At 57.1% G+C, this 18,141-nt stretch overlaps 1 protein-coding gene and 1 long non-coding RNA gene across 15 annotated transcripts in view; one reads left to right on the top strand and one right to left on the bottom strand.

Moving 5' to 3' along the window:
• CEP164 (centrosomal protein 164) overlaps positions 1–16,077 on the top strand; it is a 60,755-nt gene extending 44,678 nt beyond the window's left edge. For 9 of the 13 annotated variants that reach the window (XM_013054901.2, XM_004749927.3, XM_004749922.3 and 6 more), the window contains 19 exons: positions 882–1,082; positions 4,805–4,936; positions 5,020–5,236; positions 6,198–6,275; positions 6,512–6,631; positions 6,921–7,043; positions 8,059–8,202; positions 8,635–8,718; positions 8,833–8,901; positions 9,239–9,435; positions 9,666–9,792; positions 10,061–10,128; positions 10,576–10,783; positions 11,596–11,703; positions 12,216–12,360; positions 12,828–13,175; positions 13,807–13,873; positions 14,514–14,642; positions 14,824–16,077. In XM_013054901.2, coding sequence (XP_012910355.1) covers positions 882–1,082; positions 4,805–4,936; positions 5,020–5,236; positions 6,198–6,275; positions 6,512–6,631; positions 6,921–7,043; positions 8,059–8,202; positions 8,635–8,718; positions 8,833–8,901; positions 9,239–9,435; positions 9,666–9,792; positions 10,061–10,128; positions 10,576–10,783; positions 11,596–11,703; positions 12,216–12,360; positions 12,828–13,175; positions 13,807–13,873; positions 14,514–14,642; positions 14,824–14,920 — 2,662 coding nt within the window. In that variant the 3' untranslated portion in view covers positions 14,921–16,077. Of the gene's footprint in view, positions 1–881; positions 1,083–4,804; positions 4,937–5,019; positions 5,237–6,197; positions 6,276–6,511; positions 6,632–6,920; positions 7,044–8,058; positions 8,203–8,634; positions 8,719–8,832; positions 8,902–9,238; positions 9,436–9,665; positions 9,793–10,060; positions 10,129–10,575; positions 10,784–11,595; positions 11,704–12,215; positions 12,361–12,827; positions 13,176–13,806; positions 13,874–14,513; positions 14,643–14,819 lie in introns of all 13 variants that reach the window. The other 4 variants (XM_004749923.3, XM_013054894.2, XM_013054896.2 and 1 more) reach the window with 4 other exon arrangements.
• On the bottom strand, positions 7,736–14,893 carry LOC123392188. Of its 2 annotated transcripts, none has more exons than XR_006606899.1 (4): positions 14,813–14,893; positions 13,684–14,102; positions 10,589–12,684; positions 7,736–9,397 (listed from the first exon to the last, which is right to left on the bottom strand). It is a non-coding gene; the product is annotated as an uncharacterized LOC123392188 (long non-coding RNA). The 2 variants fall into 2 exon arrangements; XR_006606898.1 differs by having other exon boundaries at positions 13,684–14,274; positions 14,813–14,887.
• Positions 16,078–18,141: the final 2,064 nt, after the last annotated feature.

Genomic DNA, 18,141 nt, shown 5'->3' with positions numbered 1-18,141 from the left:
TAGGGAAGCTGCTCTGGGAGGCGAAGTACTTTATGCTGCTTACGCTTTCGTGCCTCCAGATGTTCTTGGGTTTCCCTCTGGGCATTTCCTTGGAGAACCCTCATGACTTATAGGCATTTTTTTTCCCACCAGGACCATTATTCCGTATCTTAGCACCCACCTTAGGCATCCAGGTTAGCGCTGAATTTCTTTTACCTGTTTCTAAACATGGAGTTAACTCTGAGCAGATGAAAACATGGCATCGTCAAGGAGAGATGGAGCAGGACGTTCTTGGTTCACTCCTGCTGCTGTCTCTGGGGGAGGGAACAGTCTCCTGCCTGGCTCCCTTGGCCTTTCTGTGCTGGACCTCCATGGACTCTTCTGGGTGGCAGGGCTAGGAGACTTGCTGCTGCTCCTGCCGGCTCATAAGCATCAGCCTGTGTTCAATTTGGGCGGCAGAGAACAGCCTCTGGGGGCTCCCCGAATTGCTGGTGGAAGTCTTGAGTAGCAGGCAGAGCCCTGCTGGGGAGACGGAAACAGGGCCAGGACCATCCCGGGGAGCAATCCGTTACGGACAGAGCTTCAGTCTTTGGCTGCCAGATCTGGAGCCACATCTTTAGGTTTTCACCTTGGGATAAGCCTACCAGGTCCCCTGAGAACCTAGTGTGGCCTACCCTTCTCCTTCGGCTCTTGGGGCCTTAGCCGCAGTGGGGCTTGTTCTGTGAACAAATCCTGCCTGTATCTTTGAGGGGCTAGGCTTCCCTCCGACCTGGGGCACGGCTTGATTGGTGTGTGTGCGATTCTGGACCCCTGGGCCCTCCATGAGGATTCTGCGTGTGTTGTTCTGTATCGAACGGGTGGGATATCAAATCTGTTGAGGTGCTGTCTCCCCCACTTGGCAGGCGATCTGTGGAGCCTGCAGGTCCCCCAAAGCAGGCTTCACTGAAGGCCATGGAAGAGGCTGTGACCCAGGAACTGGAGCGAGACCGGAGGCAGCTCCTGGAATCGAAGCAGGAGAAGATGCAGCAGCTGCGGGAGAAGCTGTGGCAGGAGGAGGAGGAGGAGATGCTCCAGCTGCAGCAGCAGAAAGAGAAGTCTCTCAGGTCCTGCCCCTCCCCTTAGGCGAGCTGTGACGTGGGGGGCGAGCGATCCCCTCCCCCTGCCCCGGAGACCCGGTGGCCCCACTGAGACTCCCTCTCCTCTGTGGCCCTATGTGGAGGAAGGGGCTCCCTGGTTCATCTTTTTGGGACGGAGTTGGGAGGCATGATAATAGTGGGAGTAGCCAACACTTTTTGAGAGATGACACTGGTCCCCATGCTTTGTGTCGTTAACTGGTGTAGTTCTGAGAGTGGCTCTGAGGAGGTGTTGCTGTCCCCCCATCTTATAGGACTGTGTTACGGATAAAGAGACTGAGGCATAGAAAGGCTAAGTGACTTGCCCAAGGTGTCGAAGTTAATAAGCAACAGGGCCTAGGCAGTCAGTGCCTGGAGCCTGTTTTCCTAACCACAATATTGTCCTCTCTCGGGAGTCAGGGCTCTGTTGGGACCCAGTGAGGTTGGTGGGGACCATATGATACAGTGTGAGGTGCTGTTCACCAGGATCCAGAAGTTTCTAACTGGGTTCCTGCTCTTTGTGTAGCTGGCTGGGAGGCCCTTGACAAGTAAAACACTGTAAGGCTGGGCTGGATCTGTGTGGATGAATTTGTGTGTACACATGTAAACAAGCCAGAGGTTATTTTTATAAGGAAGGCATCCGGGGCTGGCATGGCGGCTCCAGAGTCACCAGGTCCTTTATTCTCTTTGCTGCCTATAGTGCTAGCTGCTCGCAGGGTCTCTTCAGAGTGCAGCGTAGCTGCTGGATCCCCAGCCATCGTGTCTGGGCTGCAGGCAGGAAGAACAGGCATAGAGTACGAAAGGGGTAGCTTCCAGCTCATTCTGTCCCTTTTAAGGTGCTGTCTTGGAAACTTCACCCAATAACTTATGTTTATTCTTTAAAGAAGTTTTCTTGGAAAGTTTACTTAATAATTTCCATGCATATCTCCTGAGTTACCCCTGGCTGCAGAGGAAACGGGGAAATATAGTCCTTGAGCTGGGCCTCTCTACCTGGCAGCATATAATCGGTGCTCCTTAGGAGGAGAGCGTGGGAGAGTGGCTACCGAGAATGTAGTCAGCCTTCTGTCACAGGCCCAGGGAGGGACAGGTGCTACAAAAAGGTGTTAATATGTTTTTCACTTATTTAGCAATGTAACTGAAGGCTAAATCTTTTTCTCTTGCATAGAACATGGAAACATGGTCTACTTACTTTTACATCATACAGAGCAAAGAGTGTATAAAATGTTTATTTAGAGAGAATAATAGAAAACCCATTTCCAGCTACCTAGAGGACATTAGCCCAACACAGAATCTGGTGACCCGGGGCCCACCCTTCTGTCACCCCTCTGGGATCCCCTGCCAGGCAGCAGCATCCTCTTCCAGTCAAATGAAAATTGGGGCTGGTGTTCCCCAAACGTGGTATGACTTAGCTGATCTTAACAGGCAGAGCCTAAGAGGAAATCCTGGTAGTGTCTCCCTGAGAGCCTGCTAGGCTTGTTCCTTCTTCCTGGCTACCCCAGGCCTGGCTGACTGCTTTCTATCCCTTACTAAACTGCCAGCTCCAGAAGGCCTCCAGGAACCCTCTGAGGTTGTGCTGAAGACTAGCCTGCCAAAAGTAGCTGACTCAGGACCTAAAACATGATAGTTGCTCAATAAATTGTAGCTCTTGATTTTATTTCCAGTTGAAATCAATGGTTTCAGTGGCCTTCATGAAGTGGTTTTTCTGTCGGTAGTGCCCTGTCAGACTTGCTATGAAATAGTTCATTGTGAGAACCCTGTTGCTGCTTACACATGAGACTATCTGAGGGCTGGGGCTGTCCCTGCTGGGCAACTTCCACCTAGTAGAAATTTCTGGAAGCCACAGATGGCTCTGTAGCAGATACTTCTTGACTGAGAAGGCAGGCAGGAAGACAGGCTGACCCTTAGTTTCTTTAGTTGTAAAACAAAGAGATTGAATTTAATTGTGAGATGAAGAGAGACTGTTGTAAAATGGAAGGACTTGATCTCTCAAGGCCCTCCCAGCTTTGACATCCTGTGGAGCTGTGTGGAAAATGGAGCCACAGGACAAGGAGAAAGGGTTTCTGGGGAATCCAGGAGGGAGGATTTTCATTTAACTCACATTTTTTGTCACGATGGAAGAGAGCAGTGGTGCAAGTCACTTGAAATAGAAAATGACCCTAAAGGGGCGCCTGGGGGGCTCTGTCGTTAAACATCTGCTTTCAGCCCGGGTCATAATTCCCCAGGGCCCTGGGATCGAGTTGCACCGGGCTCCCTGCTCATCGGGAAGCCTGCTTTTCCCTCTCCCACTCCCCTTGCTTGTGTTCCCTCTCTTGCTGTGTCTGTCAAATAAATAAATAAAATCTTAAAAAAAATTTAAGAAAGAAAAGAAAATGACCCGAAATCTTCTTTGGCTTTGGAATTCACCAGGAAGCTTTTCAAAGACATTGTCTTCTGAATCTTTTTTTCTTTTCTCTCTTTTGTTTTAAAGATTTTATTTATTTATTTATTTGACAGAGATCACAAGTAGGCAGAGAGGCAGGCAGAGAGAGAGGGGGAAGCAGGCTTCCTGCTGAGCAGAGAGCCCAAGGTGGGGCTTGATCCCAGGACCCTGAGATCATGACCTGAGCTGAAGGCAGAGGCTTTAACCCACTGAGCCACCCAGGCGCCCCTCTTTTTTCTTTTTTTAAAGATTTTATTTATTTATTTGTCAGAGAGAAAGAGCCAGCAAGCAGAAGCAGGCTCCCTGCTGAGCTGGGAGCCCAATGCAGGACTCCATCCCAGGACCCTTGGGATCATGACCTGAGCCAAAGGCAGTGGCTTAACCAGCTGAGCCACCTAGGTGTTCTGAATCACGTTTTTGTTAGGCTTGAGTTCCCCGAGTGCACAGCACACAGCCCCTGTTCTTGTGGGGGCCGTGTGGGCGGGGCTATCTGCCTGGGATGAAATGCTTACTGTCGTTTGACCATAAATAAGACGTCCTTCATGGATCATCCGCGCTTGCTCATAGGTTGGGGCTGGGTGGTGCTGTTCTAATCCCACAGATGTTTATGGAGCACCTACTTCATGTCAGCAACTGTGTTCGGCACCTCAGATATAACAGACTCTAAGACATAATTCTTACTCTGGAGAAGCTCCCAGACTTGTAAGGAAAAGGCACACACAAAAGATGAAATTACGATAGGCGGTACAGAGCAGCATGGGACAAGTGAGGGCTCCCAGAAAGGCTTATTGGTGAACCCAGACGGACTTGGAGAGACTTCTCAGAGGAGGAAGCCGGGTGTGAGTGGTGAATGTGACTCGGTCAAGTGGAAAAGGGATTTCTCGGGGGAGGCAGCAGCACGAACAGGGGCCCAGAGGCCATGGGGAGGGTGGTGGCATTGAGAGGCAGTGGCTCCCCTGATGTGGCTGGAACTGTTGATCAGGCTGTGAGTGAAAGGATGTGGCGCCAGAGCCGGGCTGGGACCAGACTCCATCTGTCCTTGAGTGACTGCCGTGCTGAGGTGTACCTGTTCGCAGAGGGGAGCCCCTGGCAGAAATGCTGTTCTGGGTTCAAGCAGCCTGCCGTCCTCTTGCTGCAGCAAAGAGCAGGAAGCATTCCTGGCCCCCTCTTACCCTGGAAGGTCTTACATGGAGGCAGCAGGACCCGGATTTAGGAAACTTCTCGGGCAAGCTACAGGCGTTTGGAGGCCGAGAGTTGGGGATGAATACAAACTTGCCCTTCTTTTCCATCTCAGTTCCCTGAAGGAGCAACTGCGGAAGGCCACCGAGGAGGAGGAGACTCAGATGAGAGAGGAGGAGAGCCGGAGGCTGTCCCAGCTCCGGGCCCAGGTGCAGTCCAGCACGGAAGCAGACGAGGGCCGCATCAGGTGAGCGCACCGAAAGCCGGCCGCCCTGGTGGAGCCGCCCCGAATGCACAGGCCCGTCCCATTCTGTCTGTCTGTCCACCTAGGGCCGAGCAGGAGGCTTCTCTGCAGAGGCTGAGAGAAGAGCTGGAGTCTCTCCAGAAGGCCGAGAGGGCCAGCTTGGAACGGCAGAGCAGACAGATGCTGGAGCAGCTCAAGGAAGAGCTGGAGGCCTCGGAGAAGAGAGAGCAAGCTGCTCTGAATGCCGAAAAGGAGGCAGCTTTGCAGCAGCTCAGGGAGCGGCTGGAGCAGGAGAGGAAAGATGTGAGCCTGCAGCGTGGAGGCTCCCGTCTGACATGCCCCTGGGCTGCCTGGGGAGGGGCTGGGTGCCAGGCTGGGCATGCGGGGTGGGGGACCGGGCATGGAGGAGGTGTCTGCACCGCTGGCACGGGAGATGGGGGACCGTTGGTAGGCCGATCTGTTTGGGCCCACCAGTCCTCTCGGGCCCGGCCCACCTAGCACCGCGCAGGTAGGTGCTGGGCCAGGTCTGCATGGCACAGCGAGGGAGTGGCAGGTGTCTGGGGGCGCTCTTTAGGGCCAGGGGTAGCTGGTGCTGTATGTGACAGTGAAGAGGTTGGAGGGGAAATGGCTTGTGGATTTGGGAAGATTTCACGACTGTAAGAACTTAGACCAGGCCAGGTTCTGAGTACAAGGTGCCCTGTGCCCATCCCTGTCCCGGAGGGGCATCTGCGATGACCTTTCACCTCCTGCTCTAGAGAGATTGCACACTTTGGGGAGGGGATGTTTCTCCTTAGTCTTTACTCCCTGTGCCTTCAGTCCTGTCTCCAGATAAGAGCAGGAAGTAAGAACGGTCCGGCCACTTGGAACTTTTTTGCTAGATAAGGAGAGACTGCAGGAGGTGGGGGAGGGCGTCCCTGTCGCACAGGTGCTTGGGCAGATTGTGCTGGACCTCCAGCCCTCACAGCCTCAGGTCCTCGGGGGCCCAAGTATGACCTGTGTATCTGGGGCCTAGCCCAGGGGCAGGGGTTTGGGAGTGGTGACCTGAGGCTTACTGAAATGGCCCTCCATTCTGGCATTCATTTCCTGTTCATTTGCTAGTTGTAACCTTTAGGGACGGAGTTATTCTGGGGGAACAAAGATGTGTCTGTGTTTGCCCTTGGCCCTTTTGCTGGAAGGGAGTCAAGCGGTCTTCCTCCCTCCGGGGTCAGTGCCCGGCCAGGCTTCCCTGCCCTGCGCCCCTCACAGGCCCCCTGTTGCTCCCCAGGCAGCGGCAGCGCTGGAGAGGGAGCACAGGGCCGAGCTGGAGCGGCTCTCTTCCTCGCTGGAGGCCAAGCACAGGGAGGTGAGATGCAGCCGGCCCTAGGCTGCCTGGCAGAGCCTGCGTCCTGGTCCCTCAGTGACAGCCTCAAGGCCCCTTCGCTGCTGGCAGGCAGAACTCGACCCCAGGCCTGCCACTGGGGCGGGAGCCTCCTTGCCCCTGAAGCCCTCCGTGGTTGGGTGCTGGGCCCCCAGCAGGGGAGTCCCTGAGGCTGCTCTGTGGCGCTGAATGTCCCGTCCCCTGTGCTGGGGCCTCCTCAGGTTGTCTCCAGCCTGCAGAGGAAGATGGAGGAAGCCCAGCAGAAAGAGGCGGCCCAGGTGCAGGAGAGCCTCGGTTGGGCGGAGCAGAGGGCTCACCACGTGCTTGAATACGAGCAAGAGGTAAGTGCTGCTGGGCTCCCTCGACCTTACATGTACCTTACATGTGCCTGTCCTGGGTGCTCTGTCCTGGCCCTGCAGACCTGGCTCTGCTCTGGAAGGTGTGGCAGGGACTGGGTCTTCTGGTTGCGTTTCTGTGCCTCCGCTCCATCGAGCTGGGTGCTTCTCCAGCCCCGTGTCCCCGGGTGTGAGTGCGGAGGGGTGCATGTGCTCCCCCTTCCAGTGCCTCTGTCGCCATGTGCCAGGCCCCCCTCAACACCTGCATGTCGCATCCCCACTGCCTACCCTGCAGCTCAGTGGCCTTCTGCGAGAGAAGCGCCAGGAGGTGGAGAGGGAACATGAGAGGAAGATGGACAAGATGAAGGAGGAGCACCAGCAGGTGGTGGCTGAAGCCAGAGAGGAGTACGAGGCCGAGGTGACTTGCCCCTGCCCCCGTGCACAGACCCGGCACACACGTGCACACGCACAGACACGGCCCATGCGCATACTCCCTGCGGTCCCAGGCAGCTGGCTGGCCTACACTGGTGCAGTCCTGACGGCCAGTCTACTCCAGCAGCTGCAGCAGACCGGCACTCTTCCTTCCCTGAGCAGCTAGGCCCATAGGTACTGAGTTCCTACCCCGTGTTAGCACTGTTCTCAGCCCCTGACGGGTATGGACTTATTTAGTCCTTCCAGCACACTGAGGAGGTACGGACTATCGCGACCTCCAGTCTGAAAGTGGAACGGAGACTTGGAACATAGGCACCTTTCTAAGGGCTCCAGGCTAGTAAGTGGCGGAGCTGAGATTCATGTCTGGATTGTCTGACCCCAAAGCCTTCGGCTTTAACCAGCCCGATACCGAGCCATCAGGGTTAACCAGACTTTCCAGCACACACAGATTGGCAAGAGCCTGACCCTCCTTGGGTCTGATCTGCCCCTCTTCAGCCTCCCCCATAGGTGGGCTGGCTCACGGGGTGAACAGGGACGGCGGTGGGGCCTCAGCCCAGGGTTTCTAGGCTCCTGTTCCAGTACCTGGAACCCATGTCCCAGCCTGTCCGAATGGTCCTTTTCCACACAGAAGTAGCTGGTCTGTGATGAAATGTCGCAGCTCCCTTTCCAAACCGATGCTCAAGAGTAGTGATAACTTATTAATGAGCTCTCTTCCCTCGAGGAACTGCACACAGGGACAGCAGGACAGGCAGATTTCCACTGGGGGAGGGGGAGGGGGTAGGTCTTAGACCAGCGCCTACTTCAGTGGCAGAGAGGGGTGCAGGCTTTCTTGAGGGAGGCCCGGGAGCTCCTCTGTGCTCTCCTCTTCTCGAAGAGCTGGCCCTGGAGAGCCACTGAGGTCCTCGACCTCCCTGACCCAAGTCTACCAGCGTGAGGGGCTGTGGCTTTCAGTGGGTGAGGGCCACTGCCATTGCCCACCAGCAGCCTTCTGTCCCGGGCAGGAGAGGAAGCAGCGGGCGGAGCTGCTGGGCCACCTGACCGGGGAGCTGGAGCGTCTGCGTAGGTCCCATGAGCGAGAACTGGAGGCTGTGAGGCAGGTGCAGGACAGGCAGCTTGAGGACTTGCGGCGTCAGCACCGGGAGCAGGTGGGGGCTCTGCGTGGTCACCGGGGACCAGGGTGGGTGAGCCCGCCTCGGACACCTCCATGCAGGAGAGGTGGGGGTGGGGGCAGACGGCCAGCAGAGCCTGGACAACTTCAGGCATGGGGGTCTCTCACAGGCCATTTCCAGCCAGGGCACACGTGCTCCTTTGTTTTCTGGGCCAGCAAACATCCTTGGGATTAGAGGAGGTCAGCCCCCCCCAGGACCCTGGGGTGGGTGCTTTGTCTCTCCTTGCCCTCACTGGGAAGACACAAGGTGGTGCTTTCACGGGGGCCTCAAGGGCAAGCGGGACGAGGCTGAGCCTAGCTTGGAGGGTGTGCTGTGGAAAGGGGGTTCTGGAGCTCCCTCCTGTCCCCTCAGCTAATGCCTTGCACTCTCTCTACACCTACATCTTTTGCTCCACCTGTTTCTGTGCAGGAAAGGAAACTCCAAGATTTAGAGGTGGAACTTGAAACCAGAACCAAAGATGTCAAGGCCAAATTGGCTCACCTGGGCCTCCAGGTGAGAGAGCAGGAGCCCCAGACCTTGGAGTTGTAGCTCCCCTAGGAGAGCTCAGAGCCTCCTGCCCCTTAGAGCTGGGGTGCCTGGACACCCACTTCTTTCCCTCCCCCGCAGGAGGAGACAGCCCGAAAGGAGCAGCAGCAGCTCCTCCATGCGCAGAGGCAGGCTGCGCTGGAGAGCGAGGTTCGGCTGGCTCCCTTGTCCCCCGTCACCCCGTCACCTCGGCCCTGTGCCCTTTACCTTACCTCCCTCTCTCCCCGCAACATCCTGCCTTTGGCTCACCCGCTCTGTCCCCAGCTTTAGGGTTCCAAATGCTGTTGGTAGGAGGACAGCACGGCCCCCTGGAAGGAGCCCAGCTGGGGACCCCCGTGGGCGGGGGCCGTGGAGGGTGGTAGAGAGCCTCCTACACGACTCCTGCCCTCAGCACAGCGACTTCATGGGGCTTGAGGTCCATGCTCGCTCCCGTGCTGCTGCCGCCTGCCTTTGTCCCATGTGTCTCCAGGTGCTTCTGTCTTTTCAGGAGGTCACAGCCAGCTACCAGCACTTGGAGGAGGCAAAGAAGGAGCACACGCACCTGTTGGAGTCCAACCGACAGCTCCGAAGACTCCTGGATGAGCTTCGGGCCCGCAGGGCGGAGCTGGAGTCCCAGGTGGAGGCGCTGGAGTCCCAGGTGGAGGCGCTGCAGACCCAGAGTCAGAGGCTGCAGAAGCACATCAGGTGGCCTGGGGCCCTGCACTTGGCCTCCCTGCTGCCCCCCACCCCTGCTCTGGTGGGGGTGGAGCTGGGTGGAGGGGCTCTGCTGTGATCCGCAGGGCTAGGGCGTGAGGTGTGGACGAGAGGTGTGAACGGCTCCAGTTGTGCCCCGTCCTGCTGTCTTCCTGAGATCAAGGCTGGAAGCCCACCCAGCAGTCACCATGACCTGCTGCCTCCCCGCCCCCCCATCACAGCGACCTGGAGGCTGAAGCTCAGAGGAAGCAGGACATGTTGAAAGAGCTGGAAGCTAAAGAGAGCAGCGCTGCCCCATGTTTTGAGCCAGACCTCCACATTGAGGACCTGAGGAAGTCCCTTGGGACCGTGAGTTTCTCTGTGCCGTGGAAGGGACAGGGGTGGTGGGACAGGGGTGGGGCTCCCGGAGGGGTCCTGGCTTTGCTTTACCACCTTAGCCTGTCCTTAATAGTTCCCCTTCCTCATTGCCATCAGTCAAATGATGACTATAAGCGAATGGTGCCCAGCAGCCCCCAGAGCCATTTCTGTGTTTAGGCCCCTGGGAGAGGCTTTGGGGGTCCCTTGAGCCGGTGGTGTACCGGAAGTTGGCTGGGCCTTTTTTACTGTGTGTCCTTAGAACCAGACCAAAGAGGTACCCTCTTTTCTCTCCCAGAGCAAGGAGGAGACCGACTTGTCCTTGGACAGGTGAGTTCTGATAGCTTATGTTAGTTTGGGTCCAGGAGTCCATGTTAGTTTGGGTACAGGAGCCTGTACCACAGACCTGGGGTGAATGGAAATGGGTTGACCATGACCACCACTGGGGCTTGGTTCAGGGCCAAGGACCTGGGGGATTTCTTTAGCAAGGGAAGAAGCTGCCCCTGGTGATGGCTGGCACAGCATGCTGGGATCTGCTGCCTCTGGCTGAGGACCAGCCTGCTGGGAGTGTCTGGGCATCTCTCTGGAGGTCCAGGCCCAGTCCCTTTAGAGGCAGGATGGAGGGACCCTGCAGCAGCTGCACACTATAGTGTGAAGGCCTCGCAGTCTGTGCTCAGGGTGGGCCCCTTGGGGAAGCGCTCAGGTGACCCGGAATGGTTCTCAGTGCGCATGTGCTTTCCCTTTCCAACCCCTCTGCCCTGGCCCGGCCTCCCCCAGCGTCCGGCACTACCTCTCTGCCGAGGGAATGGCTCTCCGCAGTGCCAAGGAGTTCCTGGTACGGCAGACGCGCTCCATGCGGCGGCGGCAGTCGGCTCTGAAGGCCGCGCAGCAGCACTGGCGCCGGGAGCTGGCCCGTGCTCCGGAGGCCACCAAGGACCCCCCGGGCACCAAGGCCCTGGAGGACGCGCGCCAGGACCTGGAGGAGGTTGGGAGCCTGGAGAGGAGCCCGCTGGTCCTGCGGGGCCCTGGGTCGGGGGACAGGACCAGTCGCCTCCAGTGATTGTGGGTTCCCCACAGTGTGGTCACATTAGCCCTGGGGCCACGGGACAGGGGCTGCAGATTATCCTTGTCCGGGAGGATGAGAGCCCCTGATGTTGACGTGGCAGTGCACTGCGCACGATGCTTTCTCGGTCCTCAGGGTAACCAGAGGTGTTGTCCTCTTCACTTCCTAGGTGAAAAGGACAAGTAAGGTTTTTAAAATTGCACATCCATGTTTTGCTGGCACATTCTGTCCCACTAAAGACGTGGTTCATCAGGGAGTCTTCTGAGCGCACGGGGTGGAACCGCCTGTCTGATGGCCTTTTCACTGGGAATTGTGCTAGGACTTTAGGGAGCCAGCTGAGGTTCTCGGCAGCAGCCGGGGCTGGCTCCCTAGACTTCGTTGGTGCTCGGGGCTGCTACAGGGCCGACTTCCCAGGGCCATCTGTAGGCTGCCCTCGGGCCCTCGCGGCTCTGCTGAGTGCTGAGAGGCCAGGCGGCGGGAGCAGGGGCACTAGTGACCCTGGGGTGACAGTAACCCTTTGAGACCGGGTTAGGTGCGGGCCCAGGGCTCAGCCTGGAACAGTCTACCTCACTGAATCCTTATGAGCCTGGAACCGTAGTGTTTTCCTCTCGAGAGGACGGTCCACACTGAGAGCTACCTTGTCCAGCAACACCCAGACAACAGCACACAGAGCCGGGACTCCAGCACCTTTCCTGAGCCCCCGGGTCTATTGTCCCCTCTCTCTCTGGCGCCAGGAGACCAGGCACCTGGATGAAATGAAGTCAGCCATGCGGAAGGGCCACGACCTGCTGAAGAAGAAGGAGGAGAAGCTGAATCAGCTGGAGTCCTCTCTCCGGGAGGAGGTGCGATGCAGCCTCCCTCCTCTGTTCCTGGGCTGCGGGTGGTTCTTCGGTCCCATGCTGGGAGCTGGGGCTTGTGGGCTGGCGAGAGGGCAGTGGCGTGGAGGTTGCTGAGGCCGGCTGTGCGCAGAGGTCCTAAGCAGACCCAGGGCCTTGTGCTGCAGCTTCTCGAGAGGCCCTGGCCCCTGCTGTGGTTCCTGAGGAGAGCTGGGCCCTGGGGTCAGCAGTGGGTCGGGAATGGACACATCTAGGCTTTCCTTCCTTCTCTGTGGCCTCATCCATGTTGCTCTGGATGCTGGAGGCATGGAGGTGGCAGGAGAGTTTGCTGCAGGACAGGGGCTCTGGTCCTGTGTCCTCTAAGCCCCCACCTCCCTCCCCTCTCCCATGCTACAAGGAAGCCTGCATGTGTCCTTCTCCCAGAACTTCAGGTCCCAGAGAGGCCCCAGCCATCATATGGACAGGGGACAGAAGACACAGGGCAAGCGCCAGTACTCACTGCTGCTTGTACCCCTCAGGCTTTAGATGAGGACACTCGGCGACAGACCCCCAAGAAGGGGGTGACATTTGATCTCAGCGACACGGACGACGTGAGCAGTGCAGGCTCCGAATCCTGCCCCCTGCCTCACTATGAGTGGCAGTGCCGGCAGGGCGAGGACCATGGTATCCGTGGAGAGGGAGGGGCTTACGGGGGGCCAAGGGGCAGCCTCTCTCCTTCAGCCATGCATGGGTGGGTCTGTGGGAGCCTGTGTCTGGAACAGACCCTCAGGAGCACCCGGGAGGAGGGAGCCCGTGGGGGTTTGCCAGCACATAGGGCAGAAAGGGTCCGGAGCTACCTGAATGCACGCGGACCTTCCTGTGCCTTCTGAGAGGTGTCCTCCCTCTGCCGCTCTGGTCCGCAGCAGGGCAGAGGGCGATCTCCTCCTCCTTCCTTGCCCGCTCCCTGGAGAGGCTTTCTCCCCTCTGCCAGCTTCCTGTCTGCACCATCTGGAACGGAGAAGCTCTGCTGCCCACCTTGTCCCCATGGACCGAGGGGCTGTGGTCTGGCAGACCAGGAGGGCAGCCAGGAGGGTGCTGCCGTGCCTGGGGCCGTCCTGGGCCCTGAAGCCAAGTCCTTCCCTCCCTTTTAGTCAACCTGACTGCAAGTGCCACGTTGCCCTACAAGTACCACTACCTGAGCAGCAGCCTTCAGCGGATCAGCAGCCAGCTGAACGGCGTCCTCAGCATGCTGGGTAGTCTCAACCCCCAGCCGCCGCCGCCACTCTTCACTTCCACGCCAGTGCCTGCCCCGCCCCGGAACCCCAGGAGTAACCCCATACCCGCCTGCTCCTCCCTGGCCCGGGTCTCGGCCTGGCCGCCGCTAGAGCCCACAACCACCCAGTGGGCCTGGGACCCCGGGCTGGGCCCCACGCTCTCCTCCTCCGTGGCTCAATCCGTGGATGACTTCCTGCTGGAGAAGTGGCACAAGTATTTCCCAAGTAAGCCTCCCATCCCTTCTTCCTCCTTTGCTGGCCCCTTGCCACCGCCTGCTTTGGCGTGGCCCATCCCATTATGGGAGGAAGGCTTGCTTGCAACCCTGTAGCCACAGGCTCTGTGGGCCATGACGGTTGACCTAGAGCCTTTCTGATGGGAACTGGAGCGCAGCAGAACCTAAAAGGTCATCCCTGTCCTCATTGTAAAAACTGCCATCTTGTGCCTTGTGTGAGGGGCCAGGCCTGAGTCCTTCTAATAACCCTCTGAGAGAGGAATATTTATCCCCACCTTACAGATGAGAAAACAGACTCAGGTTAAGGGCTATGCTCCAGGGTACCGAGGAGTAAATAACACACAGGAGTTTGGTTCTCTGGCTCTGTGACTTTAGGGTTCTGCCCAGAACCCCCTGGCCATACAGCTTTGCCCAAAAGTTACTTATCTGTTCCCTGCCTTAACCCAAATAGAAAAGTAGGTTCGATTTTACAAATAAATAGGACAATTCCTGTCTCTTACCTGCAACCACTGAAGCCTGTGCTGTTGTGTTGTCCGTGGGAGGCAGGAGGCGTGCTGGTGAGCTGGGAGGCGGCCTGCTGGGGCTGGCTTCTGCAACTGGATGATTTCTTCCCACTTTTCCAGCTGGAGTACCATTCCTCAGCAGTAGCCCCGCGCCCATGGAGAACAGGCTGGGTTACGTGTCTGCCAGGTAAGCTTCCTGTGGGCTCAGGGTGGAACCACACCGGCCTCCTGCTTGTGGTGTCTCCCAGCAGAGCAGAAGTTTGGTCGCATTGCCCAGAGAGCCTGGACAGGTACCCACAAAGCTGCCTGGGTCTCAGGTGCCTCTACCACCATCAGAGAAAAGTCTACCCTGCCGAGGTCCCAGGGGCAGCTGGTCTCACCTGGCCCAGCTCTATGAGGAAGCTGCCTGGTAGCACCTGCAGGGAGAAATCAGGCTTGGCAGGTGCCCAATCTTAAGCACCCACTTACCCCCTGGCCCACTCGGAAGCAGATGCTGGGCAGGTACTGGAGTCATCAGGGGGAAGCTTTTACTGATCAGATGTGCTGGGACCAGGCAGAAGTGGGAGCCCTGACATCAGGAGTGCTCACCTAGGGGAGGGAGGGAAGGGTGCTGTTCACCACCTTGTCTTGGGGGAACTGATGCTTGTCATTCCAGAAGGGCATTCTTGCCAATAAAGGAAACTTGGAGTTGCTAAAGCCACCCCGTGGAGGCCATGGCTGGTGTATGGGGTGTGCAGAGAGGAGGAAGGAGAGGCTTGGGGCTGGTCTGCTGTGCCACACATGCATCCGCTCCTCTCTCCTCCTCATGCTGGCCTCTGCCTTCCCAGCGAGCAGCTGCGTCTCCTGCAGCGGGCCCATTCCCATGGCTCCGGGCTCGAGGTGGGCAGCACAGACTTCCAGAGCATGATCGAGGCTAACCGAAAGTGGCTAGAACATTACAGGAATGACCCCAAGTTGTATCCTTTGTCTGATCCCTGAGCCTTGGTCCCTCCCTGCTGTCGTTGCTGGGATGGCAGAGGTGTGGTTGTGCCCTCGGCGGTGGGAGTGTCCAAAGGGGGGTGCCCGTCTGGGCCTTGACCCTTCCCTGGACCCACTTAACTAACCCAACCGCAAAGTCTTCCTTCACCTTGTGGCCAGACATCTCTTCTCTTCGGTGCCCAAGCCCGCAGCTACCTCAGGCCTTCTGCATCTGGGCCTGGATGAGAACAACAGACTGAGGGTGTGTCATTACTAAGGCCCCGAGCCCCTCCCGCACCCCGACCAAGTGCCTGTGGAGCCGCCCGCACTCCGGACCCAACACAGCATTCTCCTGCCTTGTTTGCTGCCTGCCTTGCTCGGAGGAACCCGGGGCTGCGCTGGAAACCATGCGATGCCCCCCACCCCCTGAGACCATGTACCTCAGGCTGAAGAGTCTGGCCTCCTGCGAGCTCCTGTCTGGACAAGGTGACACTGATGGGGGATGTCCGAGCCTGGGCACCTGCAGGAGGACAAGAACAAGGTATTAGGAGTTGCCTTCTGAAGCCAAGGGCCTCCGGGCTCTCTGTGCATAGTATTCTGGCAGTTGTGGATGTGTGGCCCTTACTTCACCAGGACAAAGCCCCCAGCATGTCTGGAGGCTCTAATACCTCAGCCTCAGAGATATCAGACCCTTTTCTTTCTCTTTTTTGTAAGTCTCCTTTCTTGAGCACTCTATCTCAGGATTGGGCCCAGAGCCCTACCAGAGGTTGGGCTGTAAATTGGCCCCCAGATCCTCTGCTATCCCCCCTTCCTCCGCTGGCTCCGTGCATTTCTCAGGGGTGCTCCTTCCCTTCCTCGGGCTCCTCCCCAGAGTCCTCCCCCCACCCCAAGTCTCAGGTCACAAGCGCACGACTTGCAAGAAGCCAACAAGCCATAGGAGAAGTCTGGGGTGTCTCTGGGTCCATATCTTGGTTTTTCTTTTTCTGGACCACCATGGGGAGAGTTGTGCGTTCTTGTTTCTGTTCCCTGGCAGCCCTCCTCTGGGCTGAGCCACACAGGGTCGAGCTCCCTGTAGTCCTGCTTCCCGTCAGAGGGCTCTCTTGGGGGTTGCAGTGGATGTTCTCCGACATCTGTCCCATCGTTTAAATAAAATGCCCCCGGGTTTGTCTTGAAGGCTCCGGGGCTGCCCTTGCCTCTCTGCTGCACAGCCACCAAGTCTCTGCCAGCCTACCTCTCATTTCTTTGTCTAAGAAACTTTTGACCCCACCCCACGCCCACTTTTTAGGCATCATCTACCATAGAGAAAAAATTCCGTTTCGTGATTTGGTTCCTCCTGGGTGCTTTGGGGCTGGCGCCTGTGCTACAGCCAGCTCTATGACAAGCCTGTGTTTTCTACATCAATTAAATCCCTGCACGTCCATTTGCCACAAGGCAGTCATGTGAATGTGTCTCCTCTTTGAAGGCCTTTGCCTCCCTCCTCTTAAGACTAAAGGAAGCGAAAACTAACATGCACAGACCACCTCCTAGGTTCTCATCTGCTTCTGACAGCAAACCTGTAATCTCAGTGTACGGATGGAAACCCAGAGGCTTGGAGACCCGGAAGGGGCTGAGGTCCTGAAGGAAGTAGCCCAGTGTCCACCCAGCACAGAGCCCCCAGCCCCCTCTGTGCACCCCAGAGCTCCCTGTCCCTGAAGTGCTGATTGGCTTCACCTCTCTCCCCCAACCGCTACTCTGCCACCTACCAGCTGGAGACTCTCATCCTGCATCCTGCTGTTTCCCAAAGGCCACTGGCATTGTTTTCTGACATACGCAAATGACAGCAAAGACCCCTGAAGGCCCAAGCTGGCAAGGTTAGGTGGGTTTTGTTTTCTGCTCCAGTGGTGTGAGCGGCTGGCATAGTTGGAGTTTGTAGCAACAAAATTGCTGGGAGAACCAACTGAGAAGGCCAGGTTTCATGGATTTGCAGGAGAAAACCAACTTAAAACATACAAATGAACCTAGCTTCCATCAGTGGCCTAGCTGCTCTGCTGCAGGGAGGGAGGAAAGATGTAACATTTGTCCAATATCTTCCGCGTGCGGGTTCTCTTCAGATATGATCTCATTTAACCCTCTTAACCTGCGGAGTTGGTATTATCTTACAGATGGGGAACTTCAGGCTCAGGTTAAATGAGTACAGCTCAGGTTCGCCCAGGGTTTGAACCGAGATCTCTGCGTCTCTAAAAGCAGAGCTGTGTTGAGCCTGCTCCCCAGGTCGGCGTCCGCACCTTCTGTCCTTCTACTCACACAATGGTCCTGGCCAGCTTGATCTGAAGACCCGTGTCCCAGGGAGGGAGTGGCTTCTAGCTGGGTGAGCAAACCCCCCCACCCTCAGACCCGGGCAAGCTTTACTGGGGGACTTTTTCCAAAGACTCCAAAACTGTCCCCTCTCTCCCCTCAGAGAATATAAAATCTAGCTGGGGAGTCTAGAATCCTGGAGCTTTGTAGCTGAATGGAACCTTGCAGATGACTGTTCAGCCCACTCCCGTTTATGGCGGCAGAAACAGCCTAAAGAGATTAGGGTTACCCAAAGTTACACCCATGGTGTGGCAGAAGCAGGACCTAGACCTAGTCCCGCCCACCAGCCTGGGGCTTCAGGAAAGAGTATTTTTAAAAAGATACTAATTTTGAACAGGCTACACGTTCTCGTGGCTCAGTATTCAAATGATCAAATGACACAAGAGTTACTCCATCCACTGGCCAGTCTTAACCTTGAAGGTTCCTTCTGGAGATTTTATGCAAATACAAGAAAAGAAGGGGCAGTGTTTTGACCTTGTTCCCTTACTGGTGGGGTAAGGGTCATTCCTAACCTAGGATCAGACAACCTCCCAAAGCTGTCTTGTGAGATGTTCACTGTTTTCTTAAGGGAGCAGCGTTGGCCATGGCAGCCCCCCTGCCGTGCAGACTTCCACACAAAGTGGCAGCTTGGGGAGGGGAAATAACCCTGACCTGAGGACAGCCGGGTGTGCCTTGGGCTGGAGCACCTACAGGCTCTGACCTGAACAAGTCCTCTTCAGGCCTGTGTCCCCCCCTGGTTAAAAGCTCAAAGCCTGAGCCCACATTCTAGGGGTGAAGCAGGCTGCCGCCTTGGGTGGGGAGCTGCTTTTATCCACAGGGAGGCTGGAAAGCCTCCAATAGCCCAAGATAGGCTCTGGTGGGGAGGGTGACTGGTGGGGGTTTCCGGGCCCATGACCACCATTTGCGGGGTGGGGGGGGGTGGAGAAGTGGAGAAGTGAGGATTAAAAAATTGAGCCCCTAGCCTCACCAATGTCCTGAAGAACGGGGAAATCCCTTTGTTCCTCCCTTCCTTTTGCATCTCCTGCCTCCCCCATGGACTCTGCCATCTTTAGCAGGTATGTCCCATGGAGGGCCCGGCGAGGCAAGGGGCCACGGTGGAGGAGAGGGATGCCTGCTCTTGGGAGGCGGGAGCAGAGGGACAGTGCATGGAGTTCCACTCTCACA

This window comes from Mustela putorius, unplaced genomic scaffold, assembly GCF_011764305.1.
Source record: "Mustela putorius furo isolate JIRA1106 unplaced genomic scaffold, ASM1176430v1.1 tig00000460_pilon_pilon_pilon, whole genome shotgun sequence".
In the NCBI taxonomy this organism is placed as follows: domain Eukaryota; kingdom Metazoa; phylum Chordata; class Mammalia; order Carnivora; family Mustelidae; genus Mustela; species Mustela putorius.
This window is presented reverse-complemented; position numbering and strand designations above follow the sequence as displayed.